Here is a 22,320-nt window from a genome sequence, read left to right as displayed (position 1 = left end):
AAATTTATCAACATTGGCAATTTATGTTGTAGGTATATACTATATAGTTTGATTCAGAAACCATTACATTTTTAGGATTGTTACCCATTAAAATGATGTTAGTTTATTAAGTAAATCTGGGGGCACGGCAGTGCCCCCGCTAAGTCGAGCAAAAAAAGAGGCACGGCCTACCATCCTTTTCTCGAAGCATTTCAGGCCTTTTTCGACGTCCTGTAATTTTGTGCTGGCTGAAGCTAAAACCCTGAATTTTCAGTAATATATAGGGCTAAACATGCTTAAGATATATTCTTAAAAAACATTCAATTTGAACTAGTAGTTTAAGAATTATTGTAAGTCAAAGTTCCTTATTTTCGACACTGACACACTCACTCACTCACTCACTCACTCACCTACGATCATCATAATTCTAAGGTACTTCTAGTATATCCACAAGCTTCAAATTTTAAACATAAGTAGTTTTAAAATTTTATATTAAAACCTAAAAATATTGCAATATCAGTCACGTTTTAAAGATCTAAGAACTGCATAAGTAAGTTTGTAATCCCATATAAATATTTGCTATTACAAAGTTACTGTTGCAGTTCCTACAAATAGTAGGTAGTAAAGTAAAGGTACACTACGATGTACGATGTGAGTATGAATGAAGATGTGTTTCTTTATGATATGTGTATACATAGTATGAGTACCCGAAAAGAAGGACTGCCTACAAAAAGAGATGAGATCCCATCAAAAACATTACATGTAAAAAAGGTGCAAGTCTCGCAACGCTTCTACTACAAAAAAGTTTTGAGATGTAATGTGAAACCAAATCGGTTATTTTAATCAGTGCCAGGGGGTGTTAAAACTGTATCAAATATATATCTTTAATTTGTAATACATATAATGACTTGGCAATCGCACGGCTGCAAACAAAAGGTATACGAGTATAGCGCCAACTGCACGCCTCTGGGCTGTATCTTATTCTTTGAACCTCGTGGCGGTGCAGCGATACAAAATTCACGTACGATCGCAGCGAGCGGGGTAAGCGGGTGGTGCGGGTACAGAGCGCTTAGCTCCGCCCTGACGCTCAAGGGCATTGGGCCTTCCAATCGTCTTAAGTTAGGAACTGCAGACTAATTATTACAGTCATAATTAAGGTCTCAAGAATGTGTGAAACATCATTGGAATAAAATGATCGGGGAACTACCTTCCTGATGGATACGATACGAGTCCGATTTCGCAACGATTGTTTATGTTGGGATAGGTCGTGGATTCTTTGTGGTGCAATAGCTGACTAAGTTTAGTCCCGACCTGACTAATTGAGGTCACAGCACTGATATTGTCAGCAATCCAGACATTTTAGTCATCCTCGCCATTGCGATAGGTAATATTTAAATAAAGAATATTTAAATTTTATTGCAGGATAAAAAATTGACCATTGGAGGACAGATAACCCGAAATACGTTATAAGCATATAACATGTCAGGATAAGCCGATAAGATATAATAAAAGCTACAATGCATCGTTAAGTCCGGAAATTGTCAAGGTTGCGAATATCAGTAAAAAGTTATCATTTCAGAAAAAATAGGAAGAGTTCTGTATTAAGGGGCCCACTGATTACCAGTCCGATATCGTCCGGCGGACTGGGAATAAGTGGGCCTGCTAAAATACCTAGATTGATAGTTTGACAGGATAAAATGACATGCCATACACGAAAGACGATCATAATTAGATTCCTAACTCATCTTTTTGAAAAATGAAATAATATTTTTTTACTAGATATAATTGTCAAGTTTTTTTTATAGCTTAATTAAGTAAATGTTTTTTTTTTTTTTACCTTTTCGATTCTACAAGTCTACAACCGGCTCATGCAAATATTCTTTACAATTTTGAAAAAAGTTGTTTAAAACGATAAGATGCTAATTTAAGCTTTATTTTATACTCTAAAATCCTATGTCTTAAAAGTACGTGTATATGTAGGTATCTAAGAAAATTAGTACGCTATATGGTAACCATTTACCTAGTAAATCGGTTATCTGGTAAGGTCAAAGTTACCAATTATTTCGTCCCATGTTAAAGTCACGTACGGGGATAAAGCAATAATAATGCATTGTGACTGGAATACGTTATATGCGGATAGGCTTGTTTTGATAAAATCTAGCCAGACTGACTAACTATAGGCACAGAATTAATAATAGTACTAGGTACAGAAGATTTAGTCTCTAACAAAAAGCGTCTATTACGACATATGACCGCTATAGTTCGTTTTTTAGGGTTCCGTAGCCAAATGGCAAAAAACGGAACCCTTATAGATTCGTCATGTCTGTCTGTCTGTCTGTCTGTCCGTCTGTCCGTCTGTCTGTCCGTCCGTATGTCACAGCCACTTTTCTCCGAAACTATAAGAACTATACTATTGAAACTTGGTAAATAGATGTATTCTGTGAACCGCATTAAGATTTTCACACAAAAATAGAAAAAAAAAACAATAAATTATTGGGGTTCCCCATACTTCGAACTGAAACTCAAAAATTTTTTTTCATCAAACCCATACGTGTGGGGTATCTATGGATAGGTCTTCAAAAATGATATTGAGGTTTCTATATCATTTTTTTCTAAACTGAATAGTTTGCGCGAGAGACACTTCCAAAGTGGTAAAATGTGTGTCCCCCCCCCCCTGTAACTTCTAAAATAAGAGAATGATAAAACTAAAAAAAATATATGATGTACATTACCATGTAAACTTCCACCGAAAATTGGTTTGAACGAGATCTAGTAAGTAGTTTTTTTTTATACGTCATAAATCGCCTAAATACGGAACCCTTCATGGGCGAGTCCGACTCGCACTTGGCCGCTTTTTTAGCATTAGAAAGAACTTGAAAGAAGGTAAGCGATTTTGACATGTCTTTTAATTGAAAAACACTTTTTTTTAATCAATATCTATTACTTATGAAAGCAGAAGACTATAAAAGATCGTATTAGATTCATAAATGTTACATATTTACCGTAACTTATTTTTAAAATGTGTTTTTCAATTAAAAGACACATCAAGATTGTTTACCTTATTTCTAATGCTAAAAAAAAACGAAGTATAGTTGGCGCAAGCGCGAGCAGGCGTCCGTTCCGTAGCGGTGCGCGGCAACTACTATGGCTATTGGCTAGACACCAAAATTGGTGTGGGCCGCATGTACTTGTCTTGTTGTACAAAAGTTCACAAAGATCTTTACAAGCCAACGTTCCAAAAATATATTAACACGCCTCTAGTATACTGACAATAAAGTCGAGTAAATATATTTTTATATTTTTTATAACGTTGGCTTGCAAAGATGTTTGTGAATTCGACCGTAAATAATATGCAAATTAAATGGGTAACGTGCTCAACGCATACCTACATAAATCATATCCTCGCAAAAATCTAGGTAATTGGGTTTTGCCTTACTATTTATAGTAAGATTAAAGACATAAAATAAAACAAGTAGGTACTTATTGGTCTTCTGGTTGACCTTACGCAATAATTAACATGAATTTCATCATTCCAACCGAGTTGTTGAACTTTTGTGTAGTAAAAAATACCCTGGGGATTACCCAGTGCATAAAAAAATCATTTGCCAAGCCCGAACCTGCACTTAGTATTTTTTTTCGAATGCTTGAAGGTAATTTAATTTGTCACTATTAAAAACTGAAATCTATGATGCTTCTGCTTGTGGGTTTATTTGTGGGTTTTGCCATGATGTGATTGATGTGGGCCTAAATTTTGTACTAAACGCTTTTGGTTTTGGAGACACTTGCTAATTAGGGAGTCTGTTTAGTGGAGCTTTCGAAATCCGTTGTTGGTCATAAAATTCAATGTAGTAGCAGAGTTACTAGCCCTTTTTGTCCAGTTATTTGGCACTACATATATAAGTTAATAGCATTATGTGCATATACATCGAAGCGTGGTTGGCAGTTTATGCAATGTACCTATATTAATATTATGTATTGTGTAATTTTTACTTTTTATTTTCTGTCTCTTGTCTTTTGTTTGTGTCACAAAGAATGTATGTTGTGGTTGAATAAAGTTTTTATCTATCGATCTACCTAATTGATAGTATTGCTACATATACATTTTTTGTGTAGAACGTGTTATGGTGGATAGATCTCGCGTCGCGGGTACATTTTTAACATCCAGTAATTTCAGCACAGTGTAGCCTAAAATAAGTATGTTTGTAGGTACCTACCTAAATAATATGTACATACAAGAAAACCTTATATTTATAGCGAAAGAAGAATCGATAAACAATTAAAATAAATAAACAAATCAGATTTACGTAATAAGGATAGTATAAAACGTAATTAGGTACCTATATTTCCTATCGATAGAAGATGTACGCGCTGCAAAAACGATTTGAATTCGGCTTCTGACTCAGAATAAGACGTTGCCTATGACGCAAATGCTCCGAATCGTAGGTAATTTCTTACGTACAATTACGTAAATATTCGGAAGATGCGTCACAGCATGTAAGTTCAGTGTGTTGACCCACAAATATTCTACATATAAGGTCAATACGGATGAATGTGGCATATGGATAAGTGTGTCTAGCCTTCACATTGGGGACGGTTTACACATTGACTAGGTTTATTGCGAGTTCATACACATCACTAAACGTAAGCACACACACAGACACACGCAAACAATAAACGCAAATGTATGAACTCGCAATATTGACAAGTTATAATTGAAGGGATGTTTACAAAAACAACATAACTGCTTAGAGCGGTTGACACTTTTTTAAGAACATTGTTAATCGTTTCAGGTGTCAACCAGTGTAGTCAGTTATGTTGTTTTTGTAAACATCCCTTCAATTACTTATAACACTTCTTGATGCCGTGATTAACACTATTTCATAATATCGCGATGATCAAGACGGCATGCCTGAGAAATTATTAACACAAAAATGTTCACTTAAAAATGAAAATGAAGCGGCGATGAAAACGATTAGAAAAACAGGAATGATTGGGACAGATGAACAATGAACATATAAATGAACCAAAGCAAACAATATAAACAAAACTGGACGGACCACGACGAGATTTCGGCACGTACAGGAATCCTGGCCCCATCCCTAGTGAACAAAATAGCTTTTTAACACCTAGGTTGAAAAGTAAAATGGAAAATGACAGTTAAGTTGAGCAAACTAAACTTATTTACATTTTTTTAGATTAACACTTTATAGTTGTATATGTAATTTTAAATTGTTTGTGCTGAAAAGTGAATTAGCACAGATACATGTAAAAAATAAGGTTACAGAAAACCACGCTTTCATTTTAGGTAAACTTGCTAAGAGAAGAAACCGCTATGTTGGCCGAATTCCACGCAAATATTTACTAACACTCAATCATTTACTATCCTCAAAACTGACGTGGTCGTAAGACTTCTCATTACCACTTGCAAGTTTGTAGCAAGAGTGAAAGAGATGCTATGATATGATTTCGGTGGTCATATTGGTTTGTGGATACTATAGATATTCTGTGGGCGCTGTGGACTTCCCCATTCAGTCAACTCAGACGATTATACTGCATAATACCGCAGACATGGTATTATCTAACTGATGTCATTAAGTCTGAATCATAACTGGCCATTATAAACTAATTTAGGAATATAAACTAAGAATGATAACAAAACCAATGATAGTGGTTCATTTAGAGGAAGTATACACCTATTATCAAGTCTGATATGTTTATTAATAAAGTTTAAGTACAAGAATGTCTTATAAATCGGTATGGATAGGTGTTTAATTTTTATTTATAATATTAGTTGTCATAACAAATCTTAGTTCTTTAAAATAGCGGTCTCAACCAAAGCAAGTTTTAGAATGATAGTGTAAGTAACATAATATCTACTTGGAATCTATGTTGGAATTTGTATTTTGAAAATAGTTTAAGTAAATGGACATTTTACCATGGGTGAAAAAACTACTGATGAAACATAAACCATGGTAACGATTACCAAAAACCATGATGATAAAAGCCGGGACGAAATAAAAAAAAGAAAAGTACCGCCATCACGAGTCGAGTGATACTGGAGCCCAGGCCACCGTCCTAGCAAACAAAATTAGTTCTTATGTTAAACACGCTAGAGTACACAGTGCATTGTTAATCGCATGCTAAATAAAGCATATACAGTGTGAAGTGAACAGACAGTAAATTACTCCCAGCAACACTTAACTCTTAACTTAACTCTTAACTGAACTTTTGAACCTTATATGTTTGCAATAAAGTGTAATTGTCAGCTAATAGTGTGAACTATTATTACTCATTGGAGACTTACACTTTTTAGTGAAACGAGTCACCTTGCGGCAGTTGTTATGACATCATCTAGGAATTCCACTTATCGATTTACACTTTCATGATGAGTTAGCGTTTCGTTTTCATTTATTGATTTGGATTTATTTATGATTATGATTATGATGTACTATGATTTCTTCTTGTTTTTAAAACTATCTCTTTAGTAGGATATTTTTTTATTTTATTTTTTATTTGTATTATAGTATGATCTGAGGATCTGTGCATGTACGAACATATATATTGTGATTAAAAAATTAGAAATTATAGATAAGTATTATCTTGGTGAAGTAATGTTAAGCGACATCGACACAGGCGTAAGAAATCAAACCGTCTGCCTAAGTCTAAATATTTGTTCTGATGACACAGACGTCACAGTCAATTAATATTTTTAAAGTGATATACTGTCACGGGTCAAAAATCCAAATGTTATCAATGTTTAGTAAATTAACTCATTAGCGATAAGGGACGCGACGCGAGCATGATAACTTTAAAATCAATCAACAAACTGTCAACCTAATTATCTATTTATTATGTATACATATCGTCGCTATACTTACTCAACCTCATATCTGCAACAATCATTTGATGGAATTGTCGCTTTTCTTTCATTCGGAATTCGGGTGTTTTTGTCATCAAATGAGTGTTGCAGATACGAGGTTGAGTAAGTATAGCGGCGATATTTGATTTAAACTCTATAAATATTTAATATAAGTAAGTGATTAATGACTCATTAACCTAAAAATAGTATTAATTTAAGATTGGTACTTAAGTTTATTTGCCTTTTATTGAAATTTTAAGTTTATTTTTCACTGCCTTCGCGCGAGACAGGGAATCCCATGTCATGTAATAATGTGACTTAAATTATAAATGGTAATACCATCAGTTACGTTCATAATTTACTGTCTGCACTGCAATTTACACTACAACAAAACGTGTAAGTGCAATAGGGAAACTATTTTACACTATACAATATGTACACATGACGTCGCAAAGACAATTATTATTTTATGTTAAGTAGATAGAGTATGTATTTCTGTCTTTGCAACGACAAGAATGCTTCGTTCGATCATAATATACAATATTTACAACAAGGAAGCTAAATATTAATTTAACGACACACTAATTTAATATTTACAAGTTACTGAATGTGAACACACCATGCAATGTCTACTATCAAACGAAACTACTAAATGTACAATGCAAAACAAAACATTTTTATCAGAATGTCAATTTAAATTAATGTTCATGGTGCCCCAGCTTCCCCTTTTTAGATCATTGTCAAGGTGACTGAATTCACACTTGTAGCAACGAAGACACACTTAGGTCGCATTTTGTAACAGTTATGGCATTTGTTATCTTTACTTGAGGCTAAAGTATAATAATTATAATTTATAATGCATGGCACTACCTAATTTTAAGTTTAGCTATCAAGGGAATACTCATCAAGCCAATATTGAGGTCCCATTCGGTTGGAAAACTCGATAAGAGCTGTACGTATTTCTAAAAATAAACGTCAAATTTTGCCAGAAGGATGATAAGGGTGAAGGAAGGATTGGAAGGTTGGTCGGGCACCAAAGGTTGCCTTGCGGTACCAAAATTAAAATCAATCAATTAGGCTAAGTGTGTCTTCATTCCTAACCTACATCAAACACACCAACCGTTTAAACCTAAACTCACCAGTCGTATCCACAGGCCCCCGATGCGGCACTATCGAATGCACATATCGTGCCACAAAATGCCCAAATACCGCCTTGAAGTCCGGGTTGTGCATCATCTCCACAAACTCGTTGAAGTCCAGGTGCCCAGAGTTGTCTTTGTCGGCCAGCACCATAATCTTTTCTACTACGTTGTCGGGTAGATCATGCTCGTATTCTCGGGATTCGATGATTTCCTTGAGCTCCGCGTAGGATATCTTGCCGTCCGCATCGCGGTCGTACTGGAAAAGAGGGTAGGTTATGGTAAGTAGTAGTAGTAGTAATCAATGATTTATAACCCAAAATTGAAGCGCGTACCTTGTGACATATTGGACAAGTTGCCTTTAGTCGCACATGGGCAAGCGAGCAATGTGCACGTGCCAACGAATTCCCGCACACCGAAAGAGAAAGAGACGAGCTTATGTTTAACAACGAGTATGACAAAGATGGATGGAATGCGAAAATTAATCAAAAATAACAGATTTCTTCATAGGCACAGAAATAAATATGGAAGTATTTTTTATCCTATTTTTTTGCTCCTCAAGTACGAGTATAACCTATCTATAGTTATATACTATCATTGGTAGTAATCACTTTATTGTACACAACACAGATTTATATAAAATTTACTGTAATAAAGGTGCAAAGGCAAGTCTATGTTTCTCATCATCATCATAACATTATAAGAGCTTTGCTCTTGTTGGTGGAGTAATCGCCAATTATTTCTTTCTTGTGCCAGTATTTTAACAGGTTGGTAGGTCTATGTTTTAACAGGTTGGTAAACGTAATGGCTACTAAAAGAGTGCACTAATACCTATTGGGATGGGTTTTCACCAGAGATGTGCAAGCGAAAAACTATCAGTTACTTGTCGGTATTTGTCAGAGGTATATGTGAAAACTTGAAAAGAGCCCGCTACACATCCTCGCACCCTCAGGTAACGCACATCTCTGGTGGAAAGTGGAAACATTCAAGTTCCATATCCTCGCTACGCATCCACCATCGCTCAGCAACCTAACACATCTGTTGTGAAAAAGCAACCTTATACTACGCTGCTGAGTAGTTACGATTGTGTTTGACGTGTCTCTGTATCTTTAGACAGGTCAAAGTAAATGTCATAAATTGTGCCAATGACGTCATATTTCTGTTATGGGTGTTAATATTCAGTTAATATGACAATGACGTCATATTTCTGATACAGAAGTCAAAATTCGGACACACTATCGCCAACGTCCATACCACGTTGAATACACCGGTTCTCGTCCGATCACCGAAGTTAAGCAACGTCGGGCGAGGTCAGTACTTGGATGGGTGACCGCTTGGGAACACCTCGTGTCGTTGGCTTTTTGCTTCTTTTTTTGGCACCGACTTGGCAAGTGACAGAGTGTGGTACAGTCGCCTGCAATAATACGAGTAATATATGTTACACAACGAAGGCCACAAAATATCTGACGCTATCTTATTTGTAGATCCGTAAGAGCGTGTCACATATTTTTGGGCCTTCGAAGAGTAACATATTATTGCAGGTAACTGTACTGCTAGCATAAACGTTAAATTCTTATAAAATGATGACGTTTGTAGTGGCATTTGTATATTTTCTCGTTACAAAGTTAAAAGTGTACCTATGTCTCTTTAGATAGCTCGCTAGACAAAGCAATTGGCACACAATATAATATTGACGTCATATTTCTGATACAGAAGTCAAAATTCGGACAAACTATCGCCAACGTCCATACCACGTTGAATACACCGGTTCTCGTCCGATCACCGAAGTTAAGCAACGTCGGGCGAGGTCAGTACTTGGATGGGTGACCGCCTGGGAACACCTCGTGTCGTTGGCTTTTTGCTTCTTTTTTTGGCACCGACTTGGCAAGTGACAGAGTGTGGTACTGCCAGGATAAACGGTAAATTCTTATAAAATGATAACGTTTGTAATGGCATTGCTACATTTCCTCGTTACAGAGTTAAAAGTGTATCTGTCTTTAGATAGGTCACAGCAAAGTGCAAACAATATAACACTGACGTCATACTTCTAATACAGAAGTCAAAATTCGGAGACACTGTCGCCAACGTCCATACCACGTTGAATACACCGGTTCTCGTCCGATCACCGAAGTTAAGCAACGTCGGGCGAGGTCAGTACTTGGATGGGTGACCGCCTGGGAACACCTCGTGTCGTTGGCTTTTTGCTTCTTTTTTGGCACCGACTTGGCAAGTGACAGTGTGGTACTGCCAGGATAAACGGTAAATTCTTATAAAATGATAACGTTTGTAATGGCATTGCTACATTTTCTCGTTACAGAGTTAAAAGTGTATCTGTCTTTAGATAGGTCAAAGCAAAGTGCAAACAATATAACATTGACACTCTTTTTATTGGATAATCCATTATATTCTGTAAATGAATATATGGAAATGACCTGTAATTAGGGCTTGCAATATCCGCCCATTTTTCGTATCCGGATATTTCGAATATTTATTATTATAGTATCCGAATATCCGTATAAAACGTATAATTCGAATAATTACTTTTTATTTCATAAAACCCACATGAATTTAATAAAAAAGTGTAATATAATACAATTTTACGTACACAAGGCTGCGTACCATCAAGTATTAAGCTATTTATGGCGTTCTATTTTTTCGCCGATGCTTTGAAGTTGATGTGCAAGTGCAAACATACAGCTGGTGTAACCGCGCGTGAAGTTAGGTTAGTTAAATTAGTACTACGAATTACTGTGTTGATTTGCCACGTAATGGCAAAATGAAATTGTACTTTCCAAAAACTAAAAATGAATTTCGGCAAAGATTTCATACACTTGAATAACCTTTAATTGCATGACTAGATTAGATATAGTTTTTCGAACAGCGGGCTCAGCACGGTTCCATTTTTATCGACTATCACTATGCCCGTCACTTTCGCACTTACATAGTTGTTAGAACGTGACAGGCATGGTCATAAATGATAAAGATGCGACCGTGCTACTTGTGACAAACTATATCACTACATAGTATAAAACAAAGACGCTTCCCGCTGTCTGTATGTATGCTTAGATCTTTAAAATTACGCAACGGATTTTGATACGGTTTTTTAAATAGATAAGAGTGATTCAAGAGGAAGGTTTATGTATAATTTGTTAATCCGTGCGAAGCCGGGGAGGGTCGCTAGTTTGTAATAATTTACTAGGTTATGGCGATAATTCAACCCTCCATTTAATATTGGCAGTCTGCGCTGCGAAAGTCATTTCTTGTTAGTGGTTTTGATAATATTTAGAGAATCGAATATCTTCTAACTGTTAGACCAGTCTCTTCTTGTTGAGATTTTACATTGCATTTAAAGTCAATCAAGGTTTTCATTACAGATTTATTCAAATAGAAAATGCTAAAACCTTCTTCATCATCTGCTAAACCCTACCTACTGCATTTCGTTCGGCAGTTCAATATCAACCGAAGTCCTCCTCCGTTGGACTCATTTTAGTTCTGTTCGCCCTTTGTAAATAGGTAATGTAACTATTCGGACGCTAACATTAATGACAGCGCATCATGCTTGACAAGAACACGGTACCTACAAAGTACACTCAAAGTTACATTTACGGAGCTAGGTCGATCTGCATAAGAATATCGACGAAGAGTCGGCAATCGAGGAGTAATATTTCAATAAACAGTTTTTATAACGTAAAAATGTATCCAAATAAATAAAATCAAACGACAACGTGATAACTATTATAAATTTCAACGTTTTTAAGATAGTTTTCTTAAAATTTGTAGTATTCGAATTATTCGTTTTATCCGGATATCAACTTAATCTAAATCCGGATAGTAAATTGGACGGATATCCGGATATCCGGATATCCGGATTGCAAGCCCTACCTGTAATACAATAAATTTAATGTAACTAATTTTTCTATTGACCTGTATTTAATTTTTATTTTAGTTTGACGATCATTATGACTTATGAGATAGCCATGCTTACTGTATTGACATTGTTTTTTCATTTTATATTATTTGACATTGTTAGTTAATTAATTGATTGCTTATAATGGTTTTTAGGGTTCCGTAGCCAAATGGCAAAAAACGGAACCCTTATAGATTCGTCATGTCTGTCTGTCTGTCTGTCTGTCCGTCTGTCCGTCTGTCCGTCTGTCTGTCCGTCCGTATGTCACAGCCAATTTTCTCCGAAACCATAAGAACTATACTGTTAAAACTTGGTAAGTAGATGTATTCTGTGAACCGCATTAAGATTTTCACACAAAAATAGAAAAAAACAATAAATTTTTGGGGTTCCCCATACTTCGAACTGAAACTCAAAAATTTTTTTTTTCATCAAACCCATACGTGTGGGGTATCTATGGATAGGTCTACAAAAATGATATTGAGGTTTCTAATATCATTTTTTTCTAAACTGAATAGTTTGCGCGAGAGACACTTCCAAAGTGGTAAAATGTGTCCCCCCCCCCCCCTGTAACTTCTAAAATAAGAGAATGATAAAACTAAAAAAAATATATGATGTACATTACCATGTAAACTTCCACCGAAAATTGGTTTGAACGAGATCTAGTAAGTAGTTTTTTTTTAATACGTCATAAATCGCCTAAATACGGAACCCTTCATGGGCGAGTCCGACTCGCACTTGGCCGCTTTTTTTAAATTGTGTATTGCTTGACATTTGTAAGTAAGTAAGTAAGTAAGTAAGTAAGTGTTTTATTTGTAAATATAGGTAGAATTACAGTGGTGGTCAGTTTATAATATGTACAGTTTCACTATATTTTGCCAAACGGCGTACAAAAACATTGTTATCAATTGTTATTTTCCTACTTGACGATCATAATATAAATTGCTTCTTTTTTTGGCATAGACTTAACAAAGTGTGGCACTGCCAGGATAAACGTTAAATTATTATGAAATATGACGTCTGTAATGGCATTGCTACATTTTGTCGTTACAAAGTTAGTGCGGAGTTACCTTAAATTTGTTGCCATAAAGTTTCATACACTTCGAACACGATAAAATACGGTACTTACACGTATTCACACAGTATATGAGCAACGCGTATCTCTAATCTATTGTATATTTATGATTACTACCTACTAGATAATATGTGCTATTGTTATCTTGATATCTTCAGTATCCTCACACCTAGATTAGGTCATAAGCCACACAAGGAAGTTAAATATTTGTAAATTATACCAATCGTTAAGGAATTTTATGACTCAGATGCGATTGCAAAAATTTACGCGTACCGTTCAACAAGTGGGTTGAGTTGAGTATTATCCAGGGAAGTCAAGCGAGAAACGACTTTTAGCACGGATAGGATAGGTATAGCGATATATGCTATGATATGATATGAATGATATGATACCTACAAGTAGAAAAAGGAAAAGTAAAATACTACATATGTAAATAAAAAAGCGGCCAAGTGCGAGTCGGACTCGCCCATGAAGGGTTCCGTATTTAGGCGATTTATGACGTATAAAAAACAAACTACTTACTAGATCTCGTTCAAACCAATTTTCGGTGGAAGTTTACATGGTAATGTACATCATATATTTTTTTTAGTTTTATCATTCTCTTATTTTAGAAGTTACAGGGGGGGGGGGGACACACATTTTACAACTTTGGAAGTGTTTCTCGCGCAAACTATTCAGTTTAGAAAAAAATGATATTAGAAACCTCAATATCATTTTTGAAGACCTATCCATAGATACCCCACACCTATGGGTTTGATGAAAAAAATTTTTTTGAGTTTCAGTTCGAAGTATGGGGAACCCCAAAAATTTATTGTTTTTTTTCTATTTTTGTGTGAAAATCTTAATGCGGTTCACAGAATACATCTACTTACCAAGTTTCAACAGTATAGTTCTTATAGTTTCGGAGAAAAGTGGCTGTGACATACGGACGGACAGACAGACGGACAGACAGACAGACAGACATGACGAATCTATAAGGGTTCCGTTTTTTGCCATTTGGCTACGGAACCCTAAAAAGCGGACAATATGCAGTTGTAAATACTTAGGGAAACTGTACAGAAACAAATATTATTGTAAATTAGTTTTTACATTTCCTTGTTCTTAATCCTTTGACGTAAATCCTAAGTTAGTCACTCGTTCATTCAGTAAAAACACAAACCTTCTTGAATGGAACAACTGAATCAAAATAAATAATTGCCCATAAGCTTATTATTATCGTATTCATACCATAACGTACCTAACCTAATCAATAATATGACGTGGGCGAATATACCGCTATGATTTGGCGTCACAAACGCTTCAGAGCACGGTATGTCTACGCTAAGTCTGCACATCAAGTATGGGGCAACTAGTGATGAGCCGTGGGAATTTTCCCGGGAACGGGATTATTCCCAACGGGAATATTCCTATGTTTCCGGGAATATTCCCAAATCAAGGGAATATTACAAATCAGATTGGGTAAATCAAATTTTAAATTAAAGTTTGTTAAAATATGCATAATACCCTGAAAAATAAAATGACGTTCACAAAAAACCTCGTCTTTATTCTAGATACATAAATTATACATGTTTTAAATACTAAATTTTAAGCTTTTTTTTAAATCACACAATCGTTTATCTTTTTCGCGGTGCTTTTTATGTGCAATATTTGTTTATTTGTTATTTGAGAGTTCATGTTTCTATCTCTTTCTTTCAATATATTGGTATCCCTTCTTCTAAAAAGATACACCATGGTGCACTTACTCAGTCTTCGAACGTATCTGGTTCTATCAACACGTGCGTAGATGTGCATAAGTCATGAGGCCGAAAAGTAAAGTGTTTGAACATTTTACTACTCATACAGTTAACAACAAAGTCACGTTTTGTTGCAAATATTGCAATACAGTGTATTTATTTAAAAATGCTACGAAAATCGCCTGCCATTTAGGCAAATGTGCCAAAACACCATATGACGTTCAGTGTTTTTTTAAAAACCGTGGAAAAAATAAGTCCAGCAGTGCTGCAAGTGAATCGCATGGTGAACCTAGCGGTTCTTCACATTCTCACATTCCATATCAAGAGCCAAACCAGGACTCTACTGTGTCTAATATCACAGATAATAAAAAATGTTCCTAGAAAAAATATTTAGTCAATTTACTGTGATTTTTAATTAAACTTTGATGATTTTCTAAAATTTGTTTTTATTTTCAATTTTTCCAACAACTATGGGCATATTCCCGGGAACATTGGGAATGCTCCCAGGAAATATTGGGAATATTCCCGGAAACATTGGGAATTTAGTTGCCTGTGTGAGTTACACTGTCTAATGTCTCAGTTAATAGTTAAATGGATAACGTTTTGATAGAATCCCCTATAACACAATACGTAAACATTAACAATTTCAAAATTCCCCAATGTTCCCTTCGTGTGGGAATATTTCTGGGAATATTCCCACCTAGGGATTATTCCCGGGAACGGCACATCACTAGGGGCAACCATGGGGCAACCATACACTACACTGTATAGATATTGTCACTTTGACGACCGGTCTGGTCTAGTTCTAGTGGGTACTTGGGTAATGACCCTGCCTATGAAGCCGATGGTCCCTGATAAGGGCATTTATTTGTGTGATGAACACAGATACTAGTTCCTGAGTAGTTAGGTCATCATTAAAAGTTAGAACTACAATCACTCAACTAAAACAAAACGTATCATCTTCAAAATATACCTCCCTTAGCAACCTCAGTCGCCAACAGATATATCGGAGTCGCCAAGGTGCTACCAAATATCTGAACACACCTCTAATGTCAAGGCGCTAGCTAGGGTGCGGTATTAGGGTTAGGTTAAGTTGAGGTTAGGGGGCGGTAGGGTATTTTTAACTAGTCCGTGCCGTGCCTTCACTGGAAGGTGGAGTCTTGTTGCATACGGTGTGTATCGGCCTTTAGTTCCATTCCATTACAATCCATAAGCTGAATCCGAGCAAGTGTGTTTGTGAAATTAATTAATAGTTTCGAATCAGTATTTAGCGGCATTACAGTTTACAAACCTTGAAGGAAACGCGTAATGTCTTGCACCAAAATATCGAAATCTTATTTGACTAATGTTGTTTGTACCGTTTCATTGTAAGAATGTATACGTGCTGTTTAATAAGTTTTGATGGGGTAATATCTATTTCCTCGGTGCATAATAAATCTCCGCAGCCAAAATAATGCGAAAACAGTACGCAAAATATAATTTTGCTCAAGTTGCATACTGGTAATTATTTGGTTGCACGACATGCTCGTATTCAGTGAGTGTGACATTGGTTGCACGTGTTAAATTATCATAGAATGAAATGAATAGATTTTTTATTATATGTAGATTTATTCAATTATAAATGTATAAGGAAGGGTTTAAATCCCTTTCGTACACATATTTGAGTTATCGCTGTTAAGCTAAGGTAACGCGAACTCGAAACAACGTGTTAAATTATCATAGAATGAATAGTTTTTTTATTATATGTAGATTTATTCAATTGTAAATGTATAAGGGTTTAAATCCCTTTCGTACACATATTTGAGTTATCGCTGTTAAGCTAAGGTGGCGCGAACTCGAAACAAAATTTATTTTAGGCCTATATCAACAAAATGGGTGTGTCGCCATAATGTCGCCTGCTAATCTCAGAGTTACATATGTACTTATATACATACACAGTAAACATATCACACCATATCATATCAGTGGCTAAATTGGCGATGACTAACTCTATACTCTATCCCGTTGAGTCACAACGGTCCAGCCTTTATTTCAAGCCTTCCTAGGATTAGTTGAGACGATAGGCCATGTTTCATTCCTTTTTCGATTGTATTTGATGAGCTAAAGACTTCCTGTGTTGTATATTTTGATCACTTCGCGTAACAGGGATGACTAATAATGTTCGATGTAACTTATATGTCATATTTGGTTATATCACGGGTGTTTCACATAGAAGTTTCAACTTAAAATAACTGTTCATATATTATTCTTGAGTATACGTATTCTTGTATTACTGACCGAGCCAGCGCGAAGCTCGAGCGTACCTGTTTCAGTCATTATCAGTCGCCGTCTCAGCTTGAGAAACATGCTTTCGTATGTATTTCTCCGTTTGTCCGTTACCGCGAAAGTAGGTAGGAAACATGAATCTAATACCTTTAAACGAGCAATTCTTGTATATTTATTTATTTATATGTATATATTTATATATATTTCGGGGATCTCGGGAACGGCTCTAACGATTTCGATAAAATTTGCTATATGGGGGTTTTAGGGGGTGAAAAATCGATCTAGCTAGGTTTCATCTCTGGGAAAACGCGAATTTTTAAGTTTTTATGTTTTCCGAGCAAAGCTCGGTCTCCCAGATATTCTAGTATTAAACTGGATTGGGCATGAGTGGTGGGGGTAACTGCCAGAACGGGATAGTCTTACGTATCTTTCAGTAGAAGTAGCAGAGAAAGCGCTATTATTGTTTGTCCTTGTCACGGTCTCACATTGTTTTTATTCCCCACCGTAAATTTAGTATGTATTATGGTGGGCAACAAATAAATTCGACCAATCATAGTGTCGCATTGCCTATGTTTTGTCCCTCACCGTAGACCACTTCTATAGGAAGGATCCTACCTTCTATGGTAGGAAATCTTATTTATCTGACTCTGCATGCTTCTCGCATTTCGCATTAAAGTGAAACCGATTGTGGTTAAGGTGTAAGGTTAGGTTGGCTACCGGTATTATTTAGCGGTACCGCGTTATGTTACCAATAAGAATACCCCTTTATGTCAGAAAAACCATGGAAATATTGGAAATTCATTATTCTTAATATCAGTTTCTGTATCGTATTTACCCTGCCATTATTGTAGCTTTAAATTCCCCCGGCACGCAATATGGTCGGTAGACCTTATGCCTTATGTCATAAGGTCTACCGATACCGAAGTACAGTTAAGGAAGAGTGTTGTCTACAACTCATAACCCTTGACGGCCTTGACGTTTAAGGGGTTGATCTATAAATGGACGAGACACTTTGTTACAACACTTACATAGTTACCCTCTTTTAAACGGTTCACGGCCACTATTTCGTAGATTGGCGCCAAGTGTAAATGCGTGGGAAGCGTGGGATGACGTTGTTTTAGACTAGACTGGATGGACTATTTAGTAATTGAGATATGACATAGGTAATAAGGCAAGTGTTTAGTCTCATTTGACCTACAATTGGGTCCACTTAATGTTTTCATTGATCGTCTTTGGGTTGTCTTTGACGACTTATAAATTTGTGTAAATTGACATAAGTGCCTATCTGAAATTGATAATGTAATCCTTTAATGATAACTAAATGAAATCTTACAATAATTTATCATTAAATAAACTAAACCAAATGGAAGTTATAAGATGATGCTTATATTATATGTATACATACACTTACTCTTAGTGTTTATTGTTGATCTTGAGGAAAAATGCATGATGTTAAATGATTATCAGCCTACCTAAGTTATGTAGGTATTTGATATTGTGTTGATGTAAACATAAAACACTAACTCTAAACATCTTAGTATTACCTAAATGTAGGCATAATTAGGAAATATCAAATCTGATATATTTCCTGTTTTGCTCTAAAAACCGCAACTTGTAAATGACCCATTAGGTACATTGCGGCCTACTTGCAGTTTCAAGAGTTTTTCCTCTTCCTTGCTTTGAATTTTGCTTTGAACAATTTGCTTACGAGTTTACCTAAACTATTTCTAAGTAGGTAGATCTAAGATTTTGTTTCTTCATATAACATTTTTTTTAATACCACATCGGTGGCAAACAAACATACGGCCCGCCATATAACTATATATTTATCTCTCTTTATCCTTTTACTTAAAGCAGTGGGAAAATTGCATTTTATCTCTAGGGTGCAATGTAATTTGATGCGAATTTTGATTCAATCTTGGAACCTTTGCTGAGATTATCACGAGAGGTAAACAGCAACTTTGCTCCCTTGTTAAATAAATAACTATTTCGCCGTACCGAATTGAAAGAAATGAGTCACCAAAGTCAAATTACGCGCAGGTGACTCATATCAGTCATATCACATAGATGTCCAGGAAAATCAGATTAATTATTTTTTATTGCTTAAACTGTTACTTGAACTAGAGTTCATGGTTGAAAATCTAGTCATCATTCGTTATCGTGATTGTGTCATAATAATTTATCATGTGGGTAGGGGCGTATTTTGAAATTTGGCGCCCCGGGCCAATACGTTTCGCCGCCCCAGAAGTCAAGGAAGAAAAACAAAATGCAATCCGCTAGGGGCGGCATATGCCGCCCCATGCCGCCCCTGAGGGTTGGCGCCCCGGGCCATGGCCCGGATGGCCCTAGGGTAAATACGCCCCTGCATGTGGGCCATGAAATCAATATTGGGCATAACATCTAGGTATTTATTAAGGTGTGTATTGTTATGGAGGTAAACATTGTACTGGATTCTCGTAAAGATAACCGTTGGTTATATTAAGTTTCCGAGGTATGGGGGTTTTTCACTTTTAACTCTTTTAAGCATAATATATCAGTGCTTAACATTATAAATGCGAATAATGCGACTTGTTAACTCTGTCTGTCTCACTCTGGTACCTCTTCACGCTTAAACTGCTGAACCGTGTTAGATGAAATTTGGTATGGAGAAAGTTTGAGGCCCGGGGAAGTACCTAAAGTAAAAGTAAAGTAAAGTAAAATTTTATTTTTGAAATCAGGCAATTACATATGTATCAATTTTGTGGATCACACTAGGCTAAGCCTGTCCCGTGACTCCACGTTTACGCATTATGTTAAGAGCCATTAAATATGTAGTAGTACATTAAATTAGTGGGAAGGGCATATAGTTTTTTAATCAATCCACTTTGTTTCATTCCACGCAGACGAAGTTGCTTCGTTTTATCGCGGCGTTTCGCATTGTTGAGGTTTCACTATATAAATGAGTATTGGGAATTTATTTCAGTGAAAGTGATATTTATCAACTCAGTTTATTTCTCGGGTTCAAGCTCAAAGAGGAAGTATTCTCTTGCAGCAAGATTGTAGCAATTAAATACCAGTCACTTATAAAACTTCTTAGGTTGAATGGACAATAAATTGCGTGCTCATATTTATGTCTGTAATTACATAATAACTTGATTATGGCAATTATTGACACTAGAAGGTAATAGTTCTGCATTCAGGGATTCTTTAAAATCCTAAAAAATGTTACTAACAAGAAATAAATTATTTTATCCTGTTATCAAACTGTTAAAAAAAAACTACCCACTCATTATGGTAGAGTTAGACCAAGATTACTCTGCAGCGATTTTGTTAGCACAAATAGTGCAAGTGTTATTTCAAATGTCATCATTTCATAGAAGTTTGACATTCAAAATAACACTTGCACAGTCTGTGTCTCTGTGATATGAAATTTTTTGCAGGGTTATCTTGGTCTAACTCTAATGATTTTAACACAGTAGTCAACTTGTCTAAGTTACCTTACCCAAATAGTTTAAATAAAATTATCCTAAAGTTTCAAATTAAATACAAAATGTTGTAAGAGTATAAACATATTTAGCATCTCTGACAGGACTTTAGTTTTAATACTTTTAATCTATGATCTATGGCATAATAGTCAAATATACAGTGAAACTATTTGAAATATTGCGATTATGAGAGTGTTGGCCACCAGCCAATAGTATTGAGCTATAATAAAAACAATGCATATGTACATTACAAAAGCATGAACTGAAATAACACATGACCGTTTGGTGTTGGAAGTGATACTGATAAGCTTCTTAGTGTACAGTCAGGATCAAATATAGCAGACTTCACTATCTTTCAGGGATCTCGGAAATGGCTCTAACGATTTTGATGAAATTTGCAATATGGGGGTTTCTGGAGCGAAAAATGATCTAGGTAGGTCTTATCTCTGGGAAAACAGCCATTTTTGAGTTCTTATATGTTTGTTAATTTAAATATATGCTAATAATTTATTCATGAAAGGCAGTCCAGGTTTTATTTAATTTAGGCAAGTACAAATGTGTCAGCTCTTATGAATGCAGTGAAAAAACTCTTCAAGGCATGCATAATTATTGTTAGATTGCAACTACAATTTCGCAACTTTTATTCTTTTTAAAAAGTCCATAGAAAAAAAACACTGTTACATTTGACTATAATGATTGGAAGTTCATAATAGAACTAAAGGATAAAATTTATACAACTTAGACAAGATATTTAGACAATTTAATTGTCTAGAGATAGTGATTGATTACATACATTATTTTGATTAAGAAATTATCACACTGGTTAGACCTTGATAATAATATTACACAATACAAAATGTATTTGTTCCCATACATTCCACAACTCTTCTCTTTCCGCACAGACTATAGTTGTAAGTTGTTTGTAAATTCTGACCTGTATTATTTTATTACCAATAAATACAACAAAATGTTATACAGGGCACAATATATATTGAAAGGTAAATAATACCATACTATAACATTATCATTTCATTTTCTAAGCCTGAACATTTCGATTTATTTCTTAAATTCAGGCCTGTTTAAGAGTTAAGTAACTTTACAAATTTCTAACAGAGAGAGTTATGTATCTAAAGACACATAGAAGTAGAAACAATATCTTTAAATATAATGGTATATTAAATATCTAGACCAAGTTTTTATCGTCATAACAGAAAATGCAAACGAGGAAATCGCGATCGTAAAAAAGCAATTGAATGTGCGAGGCTAATACCTAAGAAATGAATAAAATATTCTAATGAGTATACTTTCCATTAAAATTATATATTCAAACCTTTGCTCTTGGTATTTTAACACATTTTAGTAGCGTCAGATTTCCCATAGTTTACGTGTCAATTGAAAACTGTTTACTCAAGTTTTATGAAAAAAGAGCAAGTAAACTTACTTTGTTAAATATTCTCCGCCAGTACAAATCAGACCTCGTCGGCGTCAGCGGCACCGAAACGGTAGTTTCTCCTTGCCCAGGCATTTTCTTTCACTAAAAATCACGCGTGACTAACAATCAAAATAACTCATACAATAATATTCGCAAAGTGGCACATCACAACACTGACGGAATTTGGGCGCAACTAGTATTTATGCATCATCGATTAATCTTCGCGGACGCGTGATAAGATAATGTTATGTGAAAAGTTCGATATTTATGATAAGTTTTTATTGAAACCGTATTTCACGAAGAACACGGAATAAAACCATCAACGACACAACACCGTTAGCAACTGACCACAGACAGCAGTGAGCGGCTACGGGTTTAGTTTTAGTGATGTGACTGACAGGTTGGTATTGCGAATACGAACGGTGAATGAGTGAATGAACCAGTAGGGTACAAAAAATAATTCCAAGTTT

The 22,320-nt window shown here is 35.5% G+C and overlaps 1 protein-coding gene and 3 non-coding genes across 4 annotated transcripts in view; 3 read left to right on the top strand and 1 right to left on the bottom strand.

Annotated features, from left to right (window-relative positions):
* LOC134657291 (rhomboid-related protein 2-like) overlaps nucleotides 1-22,198 on the bottom strand; it is a 41,307-nt gene extending 19,109 nt beyond the window's left edge. The window contains exons 1-3 of the mRNA XM_063512873.1: nucleotides 21,860-22,198; nucleotides 7,978-8,236; nucleotides 6,013-6,054 (exon numbers count right to left, since the gene is read on the bottom strand). Of these exons, the coding sequence (XP_063368943.1) occupies nucleotides 6,013-6,054; nucleotides 7,978-8,236; nucleotides 21,860-21,943 (385 nt within the window). The 5' untranslated portion in view covers nucleotides 21,944-22,198. The remainder of the gene's footprint in view (nucleotides 1-6,012; nucleotides 6,055-7,977; nucleotides 8,237-21,859) is intronic.
* On the top strand, nucleotides 9,218-9,336 carry LOC134657354 (5S ribosomal RNA). The gene has a single exon (XR_010097612.1). It is a non-coding gene; the product is annotated as a 5S ribosomal RNA (ribosomal RNA).
* On the top strand, nucleotides 9,715-9,833 carry LOC134657349 (5S ribosomal RNA). The gene has a single exon (XR_010097609.1). It is a non-coding gene; the product is annotated as a 5S ribosomal RNA (ribosomal RNA).
* Nucleotides 10,058-10,176, top strand: LOC134657337 (5S ribosomal RNA). Its single transcript, XR_010097598.1, has one exon. It is a non-coding gene; the product is annotated as a 5S ribosomal RNA (ribosomal RNA).
* Nucleotides 22,199-22,320: the final 122 nt, after the last annotated feature.

This window comes from Cydia amplana, chromosome 19, assembly GCF_948474715.1.
Source record: "Cydia amplana chromosome 19, ilCydAmpl1.1, whole genome shotgun sequence".
Classification (NCBI taxonomy): Eukaryota; Metazoa; Arthropoda; class Insecta; order Lepidoptera; family Tortricidae; genus Cydia; species Cydia amplana.
Note: the sequence above shows the minus strand (reverse complement) of the source record. Positions and strands in the feature narration are given on the sequence as shown.